Source organism: Salmo trutta, chromosome 18 (assembly GCF_901001165.1).
Source record: "Salmo trutta chromosome 18, fSalTru1.1, whole genome shotgun sequence".
Taxonomy (NCBI): Eukaryota; Metazoa; Chordata; class Actinopteri; order Salmoniformes; family Salmonidae; genus Salmo; species Salmo trutta.
Window position 1 is genome coordinate 40,066,476 of NC_042974.1, and position 21,365 is coordinate 40,087,840.

Below are 21,365 nucleotides of genomic sequence, written 5' to 3' on the forward strand. Positions count from 1 at the left end.
CAGTGGAGCTTTTGAGGATGATGACAGTTCTTTTGAAAGGTTCCACCTCTCTCAGACCCACTGTGCCACTCATGACAGCCTTGGTGAGCCAAAGGCCTTGGCAGAATCAACCTGGCCTACCAGTGAGGCCCTGTATGTAGTATTAGTTTACCTGGGGCACAGTGTGTGGAGGAAAGGAAGGAGAAGAAGGGGAGAGGCTGGGACAGTTTGAGCTGTAGGGGGCTGTTGGGGCAATGGAAGCCCAGTTAATTTCTAATTGGGAGAAGGAGAATAGGGGTGAATAATATAACTGTTTAAACTGCATCGTCCAAATGCCATGGTTGACAATAAAACACACCCTGCGCTTTTGGCTGAATGGATTTGGACTTCTGCAGGCTACAGCAAGGATTGATGGTGCCAGTTTAATTTGGGCAATAACTTACACTCACTCTGTCAAATGACCACTCTTATGAATCTGTCACAGGTCTCAAACTAATCTTTTTTGCATTAAATGTATTTATGGTCGAAAAGCCAAACAAGATCAAATCAATTGAAATCACTTCTCGGTAGATGATGTCTTTAATTAACGTCTTTATTAAAAGCCGTGAGGAATAAAAGTTACACAACAATTCAAGATGAATCTGTGGCTAAAGGTATTAAAGCGATGAAAGAGACAATTGGAAAGGGATATAATGGAGAGGATGGTGAGATAATAGCCGAGCTCTATACTGTGCACAATCTGTCCCTCACTTTTGATCTCACAATGACAAAGTTCACAGAGATAGGAGGTGCCCCCCCCTCGATACCATGATCAATACGGAAAAAGACAATATATCAAATTACTTTTAAGAACATGACACCCATGGAGCTTCCTTGGACAAAATCTGTCGTTCTGCCCCTCAACAAGGCAGTTAACCCACTGTTCCTGGGCTGTCATTGAAAATAAGAATTTGTTCTTAACTGACTTGCCTAGTTAATGAAGGTAAAATATATTTTTTTAAATAACAGAATATGAGTCGGCCTACCGTATGTTATATGACTATGCGCCATGCCATAGGCTGTAGGCCTGTTCATTCAGTAGACAAGACAGGCCTATTGCTTACAAGTTCCGTGCCATTATTTTATATGATTTTATAGTAAGTAGAATGTAATTGAACTTAGCTGAATAAAATAGAAAGGAATTTTTCCCATTCCGGAGCAAGTGCGCATATGAAGTGACTATGTTGTGTGTAGAAGTGATCATCGAAACAGGTCACAAACACTAGATTTACAGTTATTTGGCAACTTTAGTTGTGGATGATACAAACCTTAGAATGTCTTATAAATCAAAACATATATGGCTGCATGGTGCAACTATAGGCTATTTGTAACGTCTGCTTCCAACCCACACTATCAAACACATAGATCCCCTGAACGCAGCTCACTCTCCAGATCCCAATCACCTGAATTCTGATCACATGTTCACACACCTGTATGTCATTATCACACACTATTTAGTTCAGTTCTGTGCACCCTATCATTGTGAGGTATTGTTTGTTTTGTGACACACTTCTATTCGGAGCTCTGTTTTTCCCGTAATTTACTCCTCCCGTGTATGATAGTTTTTGCCTGCCTCACTTACGAAGCCTTTTGCCTATTCCCTGCCTGTACTTTAGCCTATTGGATTTCCTGTTATCAACCTATTGCCTGATCTCCCGGACGATGTTACTAGCCTTTTCACTGCCTGTACTGTTGCCTTTTTGGACCCCCTGTGTATGACCTTCTGCCTGCCCCTGGACCCAGCTACCTGCCTCCTCCTGTGGTCCTTTACAATAAACTCCTACTCCGCACCCTGCGCTTGAAACCAGCTCTCTGTCACCCATCATGTTCATTACACTATTGATGATTTAAGAAAGTCGCAAAATAAGCTTGAGCTCTGTTCCTTGCCTCAGGCTGCACAGCTGTTCTCTCATCAAGTGATCATATTTTCACCCATCTGACTATTCTCAATTTAATATTGTCTTTACTAATACGTGACCCGTTTCAGGAAACTAGGCGTATGTCGCGGGTCACTACTTCACACAAGAGCCATTTGAACGTAATCTTTTTTTTTCTTTTTTTGGCAGAAATGTCTTCTGAAACATGTGAACTTTCATGTGCCTTAATAACAAAGACAATGAGTGGCATGGACATGCCGAGAGATGAGTTTGGATTGGTCTGCCGTATAGCCTGCTTCTGTCTGTTTGAGCTGGTTAGTATATGTAGGTAATCCTGTCTAACGCGGCTTTAAAAAATATATATTGCTTAGTAGAACTGCATAAGTGTTGCGCTCCACTTTCTGGAGAACGGGGTTTTGAAATCAGTAGAATTACAGTATGATAGGGCTAGGCCCCATTTTTGTCAATTTCCGCCTGAATGATGTGTCCAAAGTAAACTGTGTACAAAGTAAACTCCAAAGCCAGGATATGCATATAATTGGTACCATTGGAAAGAAAACACTTTGAAGTTTGTAGAAATGTTATAATGTAGGAGAATATGCACGTGACCATATTTTAGCACCCCAAAAATGAACACTTCCAGGTCAACTGTAATATGAATACCATTGTAAATCACAATTTCTCCGCTTTCCAGCTAAATCAATGACACGACCTTCATGCTGCTCTTCTCTGCACGACTGAAGAAGGCAATGGCGCTCCGCCTGATTTTTTTTTAAATTGAGGGGGAAGCGAAGGCTACTGAGTAATAGTGACATGGGGAGATATATCCAACTTAACAGCTATAAAATGTTAACAAAACACTATAAAGAGCTGATAATGTGTCATTACATACCTATTTGAAGGTTTGTGTTGAATTTGAATAGGGTTTTTAGGGTGACGCTAAAGTTATCTTCACAAGTATACCGCGGCTGTCGCGGCTTTTGAGAGTCATGATGGCTTAAAGTGATGACACAAAATATGTATGCATCAGTTGTACAATTGACTAGGTATCCCCCTTTCCCTGTCCCTTGGTGGAAAGCACTACCCCTGGTAGAAAGAAGCTGTATGGCACACAATGTGTTGAGTAATGAGTGCCGTACGTGACGTCGTTATTTGTCACAATGTATTGTACAGGGTCAGAGGGGTCAGTTTGTTCAACTTTTCTCGAATACTATTGGTCTGTTACCATGTCAATCAACGCTTGAATAGAAACGTAGTTTACACCCAACACAGTCGCTACAGTCCCATTAGTTTTCGTCGCAGCCTCGTTTGAATGCTGCGGGAACACAAAAACTGTACCGAACAGTGTTAGCTACCGTTACATCTTCAAACTAAGGGCAACCATGGCATCTGTGATGTATACGGGTAAGATAGTCTAGCAAGCTACATTTTTATATATTATACATTTCTAATTTTGACAAAGTTGTTTTGATTTCAAGTTAAAGTGTACTGTTAGCTAGCTAGCTAACATTAGCTGGCTGGCTCACTCTCTAACATTACGTGTGTGGTCTTATTATTCGTATCTCAGAGCCATTTGCTTGGCTAGTTTTAGCCTACTGTTAGATTGCTAATATTGAACCTGGCTGGTTAGCTCCCTGCAGATTCATGCAGGGTAGTAAAGTCATGAGTTGGGATTATGGTTCATTGTTTAGCTAGCTAGCTACATGTCTTAACAAAAGACTCCACTATGCAAGTATGCATTTCAATAGAATGTCACAACGACAACTGTTGATAGATGTAGCTGGTAAATTCGCTCTGGCTATCTACAATTTCAGACCACAGGTAAGATAGTCTAGCTAGCTACATTTTCAGATATTACACGTTTCTAATTTTGACATAAAGTCTTTTAATTTCAAGTTAAAGTGTACCGTTAGCTAGCTAACATTAGCTGGCTGGCACATTAGCTAACATTACATGTATGATCTTATTATTCGTATCTTTGAGCCATTTGTTTGGCAAGTTATAGCCTAATTTTAGCTAGCTAACATTGAATCTGGTTGGTTGGCTATCTGAAGATTCATGCAGGGTAGTAACGTCACGAGTTGGGATTATGGTTCTTTGTTTAGCTAGCTAGCTACATGTCTTAGCAAAATTCTCCACTTTCCAAGTATCCATTTCAATAGAATGTCACAAAGACAACTGTTGATAGATGTAGCTGGTAAATACGGTCTGGCTATCTACTCCGATTTCAGACCACGGGCAAGACAGTCTAACTAGCTACATTTTCAGATATTATACGTTTCTAATGTTGACATAGTCTTTCATTTCAAGTTAAAGTGTACTGTTAGCTAGCTAGCTAACATTAGCTGGCTGGCAAGCTAGCTAAAGTTACGTGTATGATCTTATTATCAGTACCTCAGATCCATTTGCTTTGCTTGTTATAGTCTAATGTTAGCTAACTGACATTGAACATGGTTGGTTAGCTACCTGCAGATTCATGCAGGGTAGCAATGCCATGAGTTGTGATTATGGTTAATTGTTTAGCTAGCTAGCTGCATGTCTTAACAAATGACCACTATGCAAGTGTCCATTTTAATAGAATGTCACTGTGATAACTGTTAGCCAGTTAGCTTGGGTGCTTGATTACTGTTGTAAGGACAGAACGCTCGGATCAACCCTTAAAGAGATTGGTGGAGTTAACGATGGTGTGAATGATGGGTGTGAACGATGCTGAATGGGTGTAGACAAAGATGAGCTCTCCAGCAGGTACCAAAACATTCAAATTTTCTCACAAGTGAAATTGATCAACTTTCAAAGCAGAAATACTTTCCCATTGCTCCTCATGATATAACTTTTTGTAGCTAGGTGTCTCTGCTTTTATACAATGTGAAAAACACAATTTCATATTGTGCTACAAAAGACCGAAACAAGGCGGTTGGTCACATATGTCAAATTAGTTTTGATTTAGAATGGCCTATTATCAAATGGGCAGGAACAGGGGCAGGGGAATAGCTCGAAAAGCTAATTGAGGCCACTTTGCCACCTGTTCGTTTTCCAATAATATGCTGGGTAGGCTTATTTCACTCAGCATCAACCACTGTTTGGTGAGCATGCATCCTCTTGCTGGACGACAGGTGATATTCCGCCCCAAACTCTGTATGCTATGGGCTCTCCAACCGTGTTCCTGTGAACATCGATAGGAACATGTTTTCACAACAAAATATATTTAAACAACTGTTGACAGCCCCTCTCTCTGCACGCTCAAGAAAGGAATGAAGGAGAGAGGGGAGGACATGGAAATGCACGGTGGTGAGATATTCTGTAGCTAAAGGTAATGTGATAGATCATCAATTATGCTAATATAAAAAATCCCATATTACTAGGCTATTCAAAATCAAATAGAAGGGAGGCTATCTTAAGCCTGCACATCAATGAACCAACAGCATCGGCAAGGCCTATACGTTCTCTCCCAGACTCATGGATACAAACTTTGGAGCGTAGTATAAGGTAACCAGTCCAGCCAGTATGCATTATAATACACTCCACACTCAAAGGTGATTACTAGAATTTGTAACATTTTGGAGTATAGGCTAAACCAATTATGTACCAAAGAGATCTTAATTCATTTTTTCATTTAAATATTTTTCTGCCATGTGTAATATGCGGTAGGCTATGTATTGTATATCGGCACCAGTGGTGACCCGTCATTCAGGGCAGGGAGCTTGGGGGCTTGGGCCCCACCTGTTTTGAGTCCCACCTTTTGGGTTGCCTGTTATGCATGTTATTTTTACATTAATATATGTCACATATCAGTTTGCAAACAATGTAATAAAAAATGTTAATAAAGCCGCATACAAACTTGGTCTCTTTTTTGCTTTCTTGAGTAAGGCACCTCCAAAATGCAGGTGTTTCAGCCTACCTCAGTGCTTTCTGTGGTGGTGGGGAAGTCAGTGGAAATACAAAGCGTGGGGGTTGGTAATGTTCTCTAGTTGCGCCGTGATTCGGTAATGTTCTCTAGTTGAGCCGTGATTGGCTCAGTGTTCTATCACTCATGGGGACACTACGTCACCGCCAAATGTAAGGGTAGAGCTTGAAAATTCAAGCTCCTTGGGTGCTGCCATAGAGTTACATTAGAAGTGCCCATCTAAGAAAGCTCAAGGTCATTGGCCACAGATAAAATTACGTCAAATCACGTCATATCTACAATAGCTTTGATTGGACTGATCATGTCAACATCAATCTTTCAAAATATTAGCTAGCAAGCTAGCAGACATCATCATGAATAAAGTCAACAATCGAATGTACTGGCAAATGCTTTTTAATCCATGTTATATGAAGAGAAATAATGAAGAGAAATTATAGATAAAACATACCAGTGCTCATCGACCATTGAACATAAACATTACACAAGTTGGAAATAGCAAATTCAACAATGAGTGGTTTAGAAGGAATTAGTGGTTAACTGCAAGCATTGCAAATTAATCACAAACCTGCTATTTAGTGGAGTGGGTGTGTGTCCACGGTCCGGAACTCCCTGCGACGGTCCACGGTCCAGAACCCTCTGCGACGGTGACCAGTCCAGGCACAGCGTCCAGTCCAGCTCCAATGCCAGAGGCTTCATCTGCGCCGGGGGCCCAGTCCAGGCACGGAGGCCAGTCACGCTCCATGGCAGGAGCCTTCCTCTGCGCCGGTGCCCAGCCCAGGCACGGCGGCCAGTCCCGCTCCATGGCGGGAGCCTTCCTCTGCGCCGGTGTCCAGTCCAAACATGGCGTCCAGTCCTGCTCCATGGCCGGAGTCTTCTTCTGCGCCGGTGCTCAGTCCAGGTACGGCATCCAGTCCCGCTCCATGGCAGGAGCCTTCATCGGCACCGATGTCCAGGCCAGGGCTGGTGTCCAGTCCCGCTCCATGGCGGGAGCCTTCCTCTGCGCCGGTGTCTAGTCCAAACATGGCGTCCAGTCCTGCGCCATTGCCGGAGTCTTCTTGTGCGCCGGTGCTCAGTCCAGGTACGGCGTCCAGTCCCGCTCCATGGCAGGAGCCTTCCTTGACAACAAGGTCCAGTTCAGACACAGTGTTCAGCCAGGGTCCATGGCTGGATCCGCGGGATGAGTGGGTTCTTCGGTCCGCACCAGAGCCGCCCCCAATGCTGGCGGATCTGCGGGATGATCGGTTTCTTCGTCCCGCACCAGAGCCGCCACAGATGCTGGCGGATCCGCGAGCTGAGTGGGTAATTCGCCCCGCACCGGAGACACTAGTCACCCCCCCACCCTCCCCATTTGGTTTCAGGTTTTGCGGCCAGAGTCCGCACCTTTGGGGGGGGGGGGTACTGTCACGCCCTGACCATAGAGAGCCATTGTTTCTCTATGGCGTAGTAGGTCAGGGCGTGACTAGGGGGTGATCTAGTATATCTATGTCTGTTGTGTTCTAGTTTCTTTTTCTATGTTGGTGTTTTGTATGATTCCCAATTAGAGGCAGCTTGTAATCGTTATCTCTTATTGGGGATCATATTTAAGTAGTTATTTTTCCCACCTGTGTTTGTGGGATCTTGTTTATGTGTAGTTGCCTGTGAGCACTCCATAGCTTCACGTGTTTGTTTATTCTTTATTGAGAGTTTCATTTAATAAATATGTGGAACCCAGATCACACTGCACCTGGGTCCGCTCATTACAACGATCGTGACACTTATCCGCTCGTTGTCCCCTTATGCCATAGTTTGTACATCGCAATTGTCATTAGAACCCACATTTGTTTAAGCAAGTCAGCCAGGTTTTTTTTAAAGGCTGTAAATTAGGCTGAATGAACTGTTTCGCTGCCAGACAAGGCTCCACTGATAACTAGGTGTGTTAGGTGTTAGGACAGCTTTATATAGGCACATTGTTTGTCACCGTTATAGAGCATTTAATGTATTGTTTATGGTTGAGTTGTGGCATTTTTTATTTATTTTTATTTTACTAGGCAAATCAGTTAAGAACTAATTCTTATTTTCAATAACGGCCTAGGAACAGTGGGCTAACTGCCTTGTTCAGGGGCAGAACGACAGGCTTTTACCTTGTCAGCTCAGGGATTCGATCTTACAACCTTTGCTGTTACTAGTCCAACACTCTAACCACTAGGCTACCTGCCACTTTGCTGACATGCATATTAAAAAAAAAATTTGCCGGGTTTGCACCACCAAGATTTACATGCTGAAATCGCCACTGAACGGCACAATCATTATTTGAATTCAGGTTCTTGTTTTTTGGACTTGGGCTCATATATAGGCCTATGCATATGCACTCTAATATGCCTATGGGGGTTTTGAATTAATCATCACCTTAGAAAGTGCTGTCCATTTCGTTGTTAGGCTTCGAAACAACATCCATAATGACAATGTTTTTCAATCAGGTTCAACCTTTTGTTGAATTTCTTTCTTCAAATTGATCAAGCACATTGAGGTGAGTTTAAAAGCAAGATACTGATTGTGATTTTCAATTGTATTTGCATTGATGTCAGAGTGGTTAGAGGGACAATAGAGCGATGAGTACCAGGCCATTAGTGACCTGATGGTTGTTAGTGAGTTGTGTACTACCAAAGCATGTCCAAAGTGCATAAAAGGAGATTACCGTGCCTTAACGGTCACGTGATATTTTACTGCGATCATGACTTGTGACCGCCAGTGTGGCGGTAATACGGTCACCATAACAGCCCTACTCATGACTACCGGCGTGGTGGTAATATTGTCAACGCAACAGCCCTACTCTAGCACACATACTCAAATGAAAGAAACAACTCTGTTCCTTTCAAACTGTTTTTTAACTTTTATTTTATCTCACTGTACACCCACCCACCCACACATTGTGCACTCACTAATGAAAGGAGATAGACAGCTATTGAGAATAAATGTGATATTTTTCAAGGACCATTTTCCTGTGCCTCTGTTATATTCCAGAGGGCATTTTATCACTTCATCATGAAGGCAGAACATATCTGTTTTGATAGGACTGTACTAGCTTAACTATTATGTTCTGTTGGGGGGAGTTTCAACCTGGTCTCAGAGCATTTCGTATTATTCTGAATGTAAATCGGTAACACTCCATTTAGAATGATAGATTACGTTTTGCATGGTATGTATTAATTTGTGGATGTCCATCCCCTATTACATGTTATGTTACAAATTTGCAAAACATACAATATGTTACAAATTTGCAAAAGATTTGACATTTTATGAATTCTAGCTAGGTGGTTAACTTTAGCTAGCTGGCTAACATTAGTGAGGTTTTAGGGTTAGGGGTCAGAGTTACATTGAGGAGTTAGTTTAAAGGATTAAGGTTAGGGGAAGGGTTAGCTAAAATAGTTAGGGTTAGGTGAAGGGTTAGCTAACATGCGAAGTAGTTGCAAAGTAGCTCAAAGTAGTAAGTAGCTGAAAGGTTGATATTTTGCTAAAATGCTAAAATTGTCCATGATAAGATTCAAATCCGCATCCTTTGGGTTGCTATACATTTGCATTATATGCCCCCCATCCCCCCAACCAACCACCCTACTTTCATTTTTGCCTTATGTCACAATATGTCTTATGTAACCATACCAAACGTAACATGTCACACTAATTTAAGTGTCCCAGATTTACATTTACAATGTTAAGTCTGTGTATAAAACCAGGCTGGGAGTTTAGGTGTGATGAATAGAGGGACCATCCACAGTTAGAGACAGATTGATTTCTTCAGAAACTGGCAATGAGATGGTTTTATTAATGTGTTTTTTCCCCCTAATCATGGCAAACATGAGCATAGTGTACATAGAGCATCAGTGGGGACCCACTGTCAAAGTGTTTCTATTACAACACGGTAATCAAACTGAGAAAGATTACTGATTAGAACCTTCCCTCTAAGTACAGCCTATGCACTTTTGATACTTGAGAAGAGACAATGCCGTTTAATGTTCATGTTTATCGTATCTAATATGAATGTAGACCTGAAACCATGAAAACAAATAGGTGCAATGACTATTTCCGGAGTTTGTGTTTAGTTCTCATTAGATGATTAAGGAAAGGTTCTTACTCGGATCAGATAAGATGGAGTCGGTCTTCGGCAGGAACTGGTCGCAGCGTATACCTTGGTAGCCTTCTTTACACCTGTAAATAAAAATACATGTCAGTCAACACATTGTGAACTTGGGGTGAAGCAGGGTTTGAGAAATTTGGTTAAAGGTTATAATAGATTGCTGGCAATTGAATATGCTGTTTCATGATACAAGTATCGTTCAAGCTCAACTCTATTATATCTGTGTCAGATGGCCAGGAGCAACAAAAAAAATATGCATTGAATCCATCTTCCTTTTCTATTTGCTCACTCTTTCCCTCTTGCTCTTCCACTTCTCAGAAGCTCTCAGCCCCAATCCCGGTGTCAGGCAGTAACTTACTATAGAAACATGTCCTCAGGACCAACCTCTGAAGCGCACACAGATTGCACATAATGCATGACCTTTCCACACAGAGCATAAAAACTGCATATATGCTAAGGAGCTTACACCAGGTCTAGGTTTGACATATCCAAGCTCGAGCAATCCTCCAAAGACTCAGAGCTTGTTTAAACTCAGCTTCTTTTGTCTCGATTTTTTTTTGGTGCTAAAGCTTCATTTTCAATCATTAAGCAGACATGCTATTTCACACATAGTCATGCATTAAACCTATGCATTGATAAGTATGAGCATTGCTGAAAAATGTGCCCACACCAAGACTGAGTAAAGCACGATTCATGAACATTTCTTTAAAGCTATATGTAAATGAAGTCAGGGTTGTGGCCCGATCACATATATTATATGAGTCACATTTGTTCAGCATTAGACATTTCCCATAGTCCAGGAGGCTCATTTTCTGAAGCCACATACCAATCAGAAAGTACAGTCCTACCAGGATCAGAGAACATAATATGAAACTTGCAAACCGGTGACTTTTAACGAAAATATATTTTTCATTCTCTGGAATCTCTGTCAATCAGCAGTTCCCCTGACAGCCATTAGGACCAACTGTGCAAGCGAGGGAGCAAGACGCTGTGATTAAACAGTCTAAAAAAACAGGGGGTGGTAAAGAGGAGAGACAGAGAGCTTAATACACACGCACGCACACACACACCACGGTGCATACGACTTCGACAGATTTAACATGTTACCATTCAGAAAAGTGTGTCCACTCCGATTCCTTGAGAGAGGTGCAACACAATAAAACAGCAGGGTGTTTCAAATGGGCACAGCAGGTTGCTTAGCAAGCAGGTGTATCTACGTAATTATTATCTCTCTCTATCTTTTCTAATGTCTGTCTGTTTTGGACCCAAGACCAAACAATGTAAATGTTTTCTCTGGTGAATGCATGAGAATGTTATAAGAATCGGTATCCTTTGAATGTATATTTGTGTATGGTCATTGTATTTATTTGTATAATGGGAAATGTATGTGCATATATTTTTGTGGATTATGTAAATGTGTTTTTCCTTGGCCATAATTACATTTTCGGTCCCACTATTCTCATGGCAGGCCCGTCTCCTGCCTGTGTCTTTGTCAAGTTGCCACACTCTCTCCCACTCCCACTTGGCACAGTTTCCTGCCACTGCGTTTCTCGCCTGAAAACCTGCACCAGAATATTCATTAGGCTCTGGGACAAGTAAATGGAAATGTGAATGTTTCTCTGAAGGAGGCAGAAGGTATTGAGAGCAGCTCTGGTTTTAATTAGTGTCACAGTCATTAATTAGCAGGAACAAATAGGGGAGGGGGTTTGTAGAACGAGGTGTAGATATCACTAACCAATGGAGCCTGATGCACAAAGCTCAGTAGACAGGAAATAAATATAAATACAAGGCCTCAAGCTGTCGGGTTTAGCCGAGGATGTGGAGAACACACACATCACAACATATGCAGGGCATCAACAGACTCAAGGAGCACCGCAAGTCACACTGAAATGGAAAAGTTCAGATGTTGACATATGGAAAACCATTTTGTGTAGTATGAAACAATATTCTTCAGTCTATTGTACTATCATATTGTATTACAGTGTATAATTTCTTGTTGATCAGATATTTTCATGACTTTAGAGACAAACATGAAAATGGTATGACAATATTGCATTTTATCATAGCATAGCCTACAATTATGATTTAGCCTATTAAAGCACAAAAGCACATTCATTGCATTGGTAGTATACTTGTATTTCATTTTCATTACGAAATGGTGGACACTGGGAAATGTCAGTTTAGTGCCTTAAGTTTGATCTGGTGAAAAGAACATTTAGCCTGGTTAGCATCTGAGAGCTTTGTGCTGCTTTAGGCAGTGGGCCTTTAATTAGGCTGAGGTGGTATAATCCCAGGGGGCTGAGAGGTGTTACCTTTGAACACTGACTAAAGGAGATAATCTTGTTACACAGAGGTAGCTACACATAGTAACAGATACAAGTTAGGAAGATCTGCTCCTAGCTGTCGGATTCAATCAAACCCGCCTTAGTAATGCTTACACTATAGCACACAAGTATACATGCCATATTTCCAAAACTGAAGCATCTGGAGGAGAGACCGCCTAGTGTATGAGTGTGTGTGAGACCGAGAGAGAGAGAGGGAGAATGTGCATGCGTGCAAGAGAGAGAGAGCAGCAAATCACTTTCTGGCTACTCGTGTACTTTATGCTCTGTATTTTGGTCAATAATTCTTCCTCTTTATTGTTTAAGTGCTATTCTGGGTTTGTGTGCCTTTAAAAGACAGTAGACATTCATCGTGCCCCATGATTTAACATCAGATGTTAAAAATCTCAGTGCCAAGCAACACAAAATAGATTATGGATCTAAACCATTTCCACTCATGTTACCGTCTGGACATTTTGTCTGCAGTCGGATGTACAGCAACTGCCCTGAGTCAAGAGTGAAGGTCTATATAAAGACGGGCACTACAATACATTTCTACAACGTTGACAGGACTTTTCAATGATGGTGTAACCTATCAGATTGCAGGCCAATTTTTGAGCATAACATTTCATTTTGGGCAAAGTGGGCAATGGATATATAGTATATTGTCTCGACTCTGTCCTCTTAGCCGCTTCACTTCACAAAACCTTATACTGCATGACCAAGTGGGCTTGAGCCAGCGCAAGGGTAGCAATAACTGTTAGCCACAAGCCTAGTGTTCATTCCCCCTCAGGTTAGGAGACCTACTAGAACAGTTGGTGCCGAAGAAGCACTCTCAGAGAGTCATTTTCTCAAGAGTGGACGAGCCATCATGCTCAACGGGGAAGCTTGACACCTACACAGGGATGACAAGAGTGAGGACAATGACCCCAGCATGAAAGCCGAAGGTCCCACGCCTAGCGGTGAGGAAGAAAAAGTGGCACACCAAGAGGATAAATTCTACGTTCCTATCAGAGACTTTTGCCTTTCCAACAGTGAGAGGAGACATTTAATGTTCTATAGACGGCTTGCAGTTGCATCACAAATCACCTAGCAACCGCACCAGGCGCCATGTTAGAATACCAAAGACTACTGTCTAGTGGAAGTCCTCCAATCGTCCACATGGCTGGCTGCGTTCCGCTTCCACCGGAAATATTGGGAAGAGGCAGTGTTTACTTACCTATTTAAGTAAGTAAACATATTTTGAAAATGATCAAAAACAATGTATTATTAGCTAGCCAGCTAGCAGCCATGGAAGAGGGTGAAAGGATTAGCTAGCAGTTCCAGCTATCCGAGAAGGGAGAGTAGGCTCCTCTGGATAGGGTTGGTACCTTTGTGGGAGGACATTAGGAAAATATTATCCAGTACCAGCCCTTGGCGAGAAAAACTACGAGGAAAGAGATATATAGCAAAATAATATTTAGTGCTGTCTAATTTTAGTATAATGCAGCCTCTTTCTTTGTGATGCTTTCTGTCCTCAGATACAGAGAGACGTGAAACCTTGAATGCAGATAAAAAGGTCCCAATGAATGTCCCAAGAGAATAAGGGCACAACCTTGTGTACCATGTATTATATGTGTACCTATGTTAGCAAAGTTTATAAACAAAAATGCAGTTTAAAAGTCACACACAATGTATAAACCTATTTCAACTGTAGCAGGCCAACCCTGCTGGTTGTGCAGGCTTCTGTTCCAGCCCAGCAAAAACACACAGATTCAATTTATCAAACCTAATTAGTTGTTAACCAAGTGTGCTATTGCTGCACTGGAATATAATTCTGCTCACCCAGTAGATCAGGGATCAGTGCAGTGATGTTGGCCACCTCTGGTATTTACTTTTTTTGTTCACCTAAAACTATGCTTCAGTAATAATAGCCTACTTGTTACTAAGACATCTAACCTTTACATATTAGTTAGCTTACTTGTACACTTTGAAATTATATGAAATAGTGTTGATTCTTTGAAATTACTAAGTGTTTAAACTTGTTTTCATTGTCAACTTAAAAGTATTATTCAAGCTGAATTAGTGTCGATATTGATTAATCACAGATCACAATCCTGCAATAATGAGGGGAAGGGAATCTGTCTAAAATTTTTCTGTGTTTCTGTGTTATATTCTCAAATGAACATTACCTTTTTGTTCAGTCATAAGCTCTCCAATTAGTTGTATTTGATTGTCACTCTTTTTTTAGGATATCAGCCATGTGAACCAATTTTGCTGTTGATAATGGAATGCAACGCCAATGCACCCATAGGCCTACAGCAATGGTTCAAAACTCCAGTCCTCGAGTACTCCAACAGCACACATTTGTGTCGTAGCCCCGGACAAAAATACCCGATTCATCTCATTGAGGGCCTGATGATTGGTTGACAAATTTAATCAGGTGTGCTTGTCTGGGGCTACAATAAAATGGTGTACTTTTATTTGTACCCGAGGACCGGAGTTGGGAACCGCTGGCCTACAGTATGATGGCATTAGCCTTATGGGCATTTGCAATGCACCCCTTGACATTGTGCATCTGTAGCAGATAATAGCTTAATTCACACAAATGATACCATTAGACAATGTACAGTGCATTCGAAAAGTATTCAGACTCCTTCCCTTTTTCCAGATTGTTACATTTTAGCCTTATTCTAAAATTAAATACATTTTTTTTCTCATCAATCTACACACAATACCCCATAATGACAAAGCAAAGACAGGATTTAAAAAAATATATACAAAATAAAAAACTGAAATACCTTATTTACATAAGTATTCAGACCCTTTGCTATTACACTCGAAATTGAGCTCTGGTGCATCTTGTTTCCATTGATCATCCTTGAGATGTTTCTGCATCTTGATTGGAGTCCACATGTGGTAAATTCAATTGATTGGACATGATTTGGAAAGGCACACACATGTCTATATAAGGTCCCACAGTTGACAGTATATGACAGAGCAAAAACCAAGCTATGAGGTTTAAGGAATTGTCCGTAGAGCTCCGAGTCACTCTGAAAGAGCTCCAGAGATCCTCTGGTACAGTTGCCAGACGGAAGCCACTCCTAAGTAAAAGGCACATAACAGCCCGCTTGGAGTTTGCCAAAAGGCATCTAAAGGACACTCTGTCCAGGAGAAACAAGATTCTCTGATCTGATGAAACCAACATTGAACTCTTTGGCCTGAATGCGAAGCGTCACGTCTGGAGGAAACCTGGCAGGGACTGGGAGACTAGTAAGGATCGAGGGAAAGATGAATGGAGCAAAGTACAGAGAGATCCTTTGAAAAAACACTCAAGACCTCAGACTGATGCGAAGGTTCACCTTCAAACAGGACAATGACCCTAAGCAGACAGCTAAGACAACGCAGGAGTGGCCCCAGGAGAAGTCTCTGAATGTCCTTGACTGGCCCAGTCAGAGCCCGGACTAAAACCTGATCGAACATCTCTGAAGAGATCTGAAAATAGCTGTGCAGCAACCATCCCCATCCAACCTGACATTGAGAAGATCTGCAGAGAAAAATGGCTGTAATCGTGCCAAGCTTGTAGCATCACACCCAAGAAGATTTGAGGCTGTATTCGCTGCCAAAGATGCTTCAACAAAGTACTGAGTAAAGGGTCTGAATAGTTATGTCAAATTTACAATGTGATGTTTCAGTTTTTATTTTTTATGAATTTGCAAAAATGTCTAAAAACGTGTTTTTGCTTTGTCATTATGGTGTGTTGTGTGTAGATTGATGAGGAAAATAAATAATTTAATCAATTTTAGAATACGGCTGTAACATGATGTGGAAAAATGCATTGTTTATGGGGCCAATCATCATACTAGATTTTGTACATGCCTTTTGTACCTGCTGAAATGAAATTGTTTAGCGCAAATCCAACCCTTGTAATCTAGGTGGTGAAATGTCTGGAAGCAGGAGGTAATGGGATCCTTAGCTTAAAACATACACACAACTACTCCTACCAAGTTCAATGCCAGATACCTTTCTCTCAGATTGTCTGAGTGGCACTTGGAGGTGCCATTGTGATAAGACTACCACAACAATGACATTGTCTATGCTAAATGTTTTTACATTTTAAAATAAATAAAGATTAGATAGGCGATACGAAATACATATTACTCAATGGGGCAAGGCAAAGCAGAGATGACACACAAAAATATTTTTCATTTCATATAACAATATAGCCTATTACTAAAGTACAGTATGTTTACAATATCATAAACAATAGTATTTTACATGTTGTTCCAAATTACATTTTATATATTCATATGGTTTAAGGGGGCACTTTTGTCATGGTGACAAGGTGAAGGTACTCTCTACTCCAATGGCACAACAGAATCAGATTGACCAAAGCACAGCATAATGACAACCATCTTGTATAACTGAGGGATGTCTCTTTTATACTGTATCTGGAAAAGGACAAAGTAGTAGAAGTAGAAACTGATGGTACTGCAGCATTGTTCATCTTTACAATGGGAATCCAGTCGACCTGGGTGTCTTCATAGAGGTCAGCTGGTGAACCTACAGTACATAAACAAAATGAAAAGCACACCTGATATTAGAATATGACTTCTTCAGGTCACCTATACCATCAGGGCACTGTAATTGTTTGGTTGTGATTAAAAATTAAATATATTGTTGGGCTGGAACAACCAATAGTCAACACAGCAGGTTGTCCTATCCCATTGAGGCCTTTGTCCTATGATGTAATGCCCATACATTTTCACTTCTCTTATGAATAAAGTTCACAGTAACACTTTACTTGACACCCAGCGTCATAACACATTCTAACACTGTCATAACCATGTATAACAGCTGACATAACTTGTCATAACCAGTCATAAAATGGTCATAACACTGTCATGACACTTATATTTAGACCTGTTGTGTCACATATTGCATTATTTTATTCACCTACATAAGAGTGTCAAAACCCACAAAACCTACCATGGTAGTTATTTTGTGGCTGATTATGATGCCTACATAAGAGTGTCAAAACCCACAAAACCTACCACACAAGGCAAACCGTTACATTACACCGTAGCCTACAGTACTTGTTAACAGTATGTTATGTTTAAAAACATTCTCTAAACTTGACCATTTTAAATTATTATTGTAATTGCGCACACATTGACGTTACTTTTATTTAATATTTTTTATTTATCTATTTTTTACTTAACACTTATTTTTCTTAAAACTGCTATGTTGGTTAAGGGCTTGTAACATGCAGCTACTCCAATGCTTTGTTTCTGATGACTGGGATGAATGCAGGAGCAGATTTCAGGAGCAGGACAAGACACCGTCTTTTTGACCTAAGAAACAAACTTTCAAACGAAAGGAAACTTCTTGGCAGGGAAAAAAACTATTAATAAATGTTGGTTTTGACACTCTTACAGTATGTAGGTGTCATAACCAGCCATAAAATAACACAATATATGTCACAACAGGTGTAAATATACAGGTCATGACAGTGTTATGAACATATTATGACAGACTATGACAAGTTATATCAGCTGTTAAGACATATTATGATATGGTTATGACCATGTCATAACATGTTATGATGCTTGATATCAAGTAAAGTGTTACCAAGTTCCCCAAAAAATATAATTGGGTCAGTACCACGGGAGTTCTTTGGGACAATAATGTCCTACAACTATATGGACGTCATATTGTAAAATTTGTATCTCCCCTTTTCGTGGCTAGAAGGGATCCAGCTTTTGTCAAATTAAAGTCATATTTGAATTTTCGCAGCATATTAGAAGAACTTATGCAGCAGGTTAGGAGGATTAACATAGCAGCTTAGGAGAATTAGGTTAAGGTTAGGAAAAGGGTTAGGGCTAGCTAAAATGCAAAAAACGTTGAAGTTAATTTGACAAAAGCTGGATCCCATCTAGCCATGAGCCCTTTTCATACACCTAGGTTGCATGGTTGTATTCAAGACAAGGTTGTTTTTAGTGATCTGTTGTCAGTGTTAGCAGAGTAGACCTAGGCTATCATCAACTCTGCTAATGTCTCCAGTCAAAAAGTGTAGTAAAATTGCATGAAGTGTTTATTATAGGCCACATTTTTCCCATGCAAAGGAAAGAAACGTCTCTGATATAGCCATTAGGCCTATGCCACTACGCTCTTAATTAATGGCCAAAATTATGACTATCCAATCTACTAATCACATTAGGAATAGTAGGCTTACATTAGTCTGTAAATGCGATGATAGATGCATGCAATCCTTTGTTATAAAGGTGCAATTTCATGGTGAACGAAATAGCTTTCCCAAAACTTGAAACTCACGCGACACATGCTAATAGCTAGACTACAAGCTATCTAGCTAGCTAATGTTGACTAACTTAGTCTTGTTGTTAACACCTGGTTAGAATAACAGCTAAACTAAACTTGAAATTGATCAGACTTACCAGTGATGAAATGATTGGAGCAGACCCTGTACTGATAGCCATCTGGGTTCAGGTCTTGACGGGCAAAAAGGTTTCTTACCTTTTCTGACAGTTCTTGAGTCTTAACTCCTTGGTGTTTCAGGTGATCTGTAAATACATTTGTTTCCAATTGTCTTTCCTGCCTTGTTAGAGCAGCCAAATACTTCAGAGAAATTGACCACAGTGACGAATCATCATGCAGCTTGGCGTAGCCACTCAGGTTTTATTGTCGAAAGAGTTGATACGGTGGTCTTTCAACATGGCTGCCATGAGGTGGCAACCCTCTATAGTTGCAGGAAGTCACCAACAAATGCCACTACTTGAGTTCATTATTAGAAGCTGTATGATTATATCCCATTGTGAGGTTAAAATGCCGTTAAAGTAGAGATAAATTATTTTAAATTCAGCCCTTATCTCTCCTTCATTCTCTCTCCCACTCTCCTGCCTATTAACACCTTATCAGTAGACCTCTTATCTTTGTGCTTAATATCACCCTCCTGCCTAACTTACTTTGATTCGATTTACCTTTTTTAAAATCTGTTCTATTAATCGAGTCGTTTATGGAAAGAGGGATATCTTTGGAGGCGACGTGCAACAAGCTAATAGTCTCTGTCTGAAGTGGTCTAGACCTTATCATGTTTCACCTATGCTGCTCCTAAACATTATCTAGTAGACCATTAGTATAGTGCAGTTGTCACAAAGGCGACAGTGGCTATTAAATACTATCCTAGGGAAGAAAAAACTTTCAGAGGAACCTGGCTCTACAGAGGAAGCCAGTCTTTTTAAGATACACCGCTTAAGAACATATTCTCTTCCTGGCACACAGTGGTTCTGAGTAAAACTCAGAAGGAGGTGTCAATAACCCAAAATATCTCCTCTGTCCATGAAGGCTCCAGCTGCAGTTTACAACTTCCCCAGGGGCAACTAGAAAAAGAACATACACATTCAGCCAAGAAGCAAAATAAATAAAATACATTTACATTCACCAAGACCCACCTCCTGAATTTACAAACAAGTGCAGGGGCAGCACTTTTCAGTTACAGGTTGCACTTTAAAGCATACTTCATATCATACCCTCAGCTCAGTCAGAAGTGTTTGATGCTAACCCACTGGGCATACATTGGTTGAATCAACGTTGTTTCCATGTCATTTCAATGAAATGATGTGGAACTAGGTGCGCAACTTTCACTGGGGATGGGGGATGGGGGGTTCATGTCCCCCCCACATTCTGAAATTTCATTTTTGTCCCCCCCAGTTTTATTATTGCAATGTGATACAAAAAGCATCAATGGTGTGCTTCAGGATCATGCGGACGCCTCAGAGTGGTCAGGTAGGCTGTTTGGAGTGTTCCGATGGCTGGATTTAGGACCGCCTGGACACCACAGAGCGGGCTAGCAGCCTGTGTGAAGCTTTGCCTTCACACAGGCTGCTAGCCCGCTCTGTGGTGTCCAGGCGGTCCTAAATCCAGCCATGATCCTGAAGCACACCATTGACGCTTTTTGTATCACATTGCAATAATAAAACTGGGGGGGACAAAAATGAAATTTCAGAATGTGGAAGGCTGGCTGAACCAGCACGGAGAGTGGAACATAGTCCAATGTGTATGTGTTGCGCAGAGCAGAAACTGGCTACTCTTCAGATGACTGATATAGCTGGCAAAGTAACTGCTGTTTAGCTGAAATTAGTGTTTATTTGCATTGCTGAGCTAGTATTGTAACTGACATGTAATGTTTAATCTCCTCTCAACTGAGGTGAATGAATTACCTACGCTAGCTAGTAGCTACCACAGCCATGGCAGCTCTAGCCACTAGCTATCTGTCAGATAGATAGTAGTTATAGCCACCTCATATTGCTAACAGCTGTTGTTTGTATGGACATATTTTGTAGCCTTTGTTTTGTCCCATTTCAACAGAAGTACATGAACTTGGCTAGCTTTCACCAGTTATTGTACAGTTAGAGAGTTGGCCAAAAGTTGGCAAACGTTATCAATTTATTTTGCCTCAATTACACTAGACCTGATTCAAACAATGAAACAATTGGCTAAACGATAAAATATTGTGACATTTTGTCAGTGAAATGTGAGTTTGTATTAGTCAAGTTTGGCAATGTAATGTAAGTTTCCCTAGCTAATTCCCCACTTTTTACACTGACTGTCACGGTTGTCGTCGGTGAAGGAGGACCAAAACGCAGCAGGTATGTGCAGGCTCTTCTTGATTTTTAATTACTCTCAAAATGAACATTCAAAAATAACAAAAAAACGAACGATCAACAAAAACAGTCTGGTAAGGCACAAGGCTAAACACAGAACAATCACCCACAAATACCAAACACAAACACACCCTACTATATGGGACTCTCAATCAAAGGCAGATAGACAACACCTGCCTTCAACTGAGAGTCCCAACCCCAATTAACCAAACATAGACATACACTCACTAGACTCCACATAGAAATACCTAAACATAAACCAACACCCGGAATTACTAAATCAAACACCCTTTTTACAAAACACACCACCCTGAACCACATAAAACAAATACCCTCTGCCACGTCCTGACCAAACTACAAAACAATTAACCTTATACTGGCCAGGACGTGACACTGACACAGTAATAAACAATTCTAATGTTACAGTCTTCACTGTCATGGTGCAGTGTAGAGGTTTGCGCCAGATTTATATCT

The 21,365-nt window shown here is 40.8% G+C and overlaps 1 protein-coding gene across 3 annotated transcripts in view; it reads right to left on the reverse strand.

The window, feature by feature from the left end:
* Positions 1-21,365, reverse strand: part of LOC115153298 (pro-neuregulin-3, membrane-bound isoform) — a 553,781-nt gene that overhangs the window by 123,756 nt on the left and 408,660 nt on the right. For all 3 annotated transcript variants that reach the window (XM_029698589.1, XM_029698590.1, XM_029698588.1), the window contains exon 3: positions 9,908-9,981. In XM_029698589.1, the coding sequence (XP_029554449.1) occupies positions 9,908-9,981 (74 nt within the window). The remainder of the gene's footprint in view (positions 1-9,907; positions 9,982-21,365) is intronic.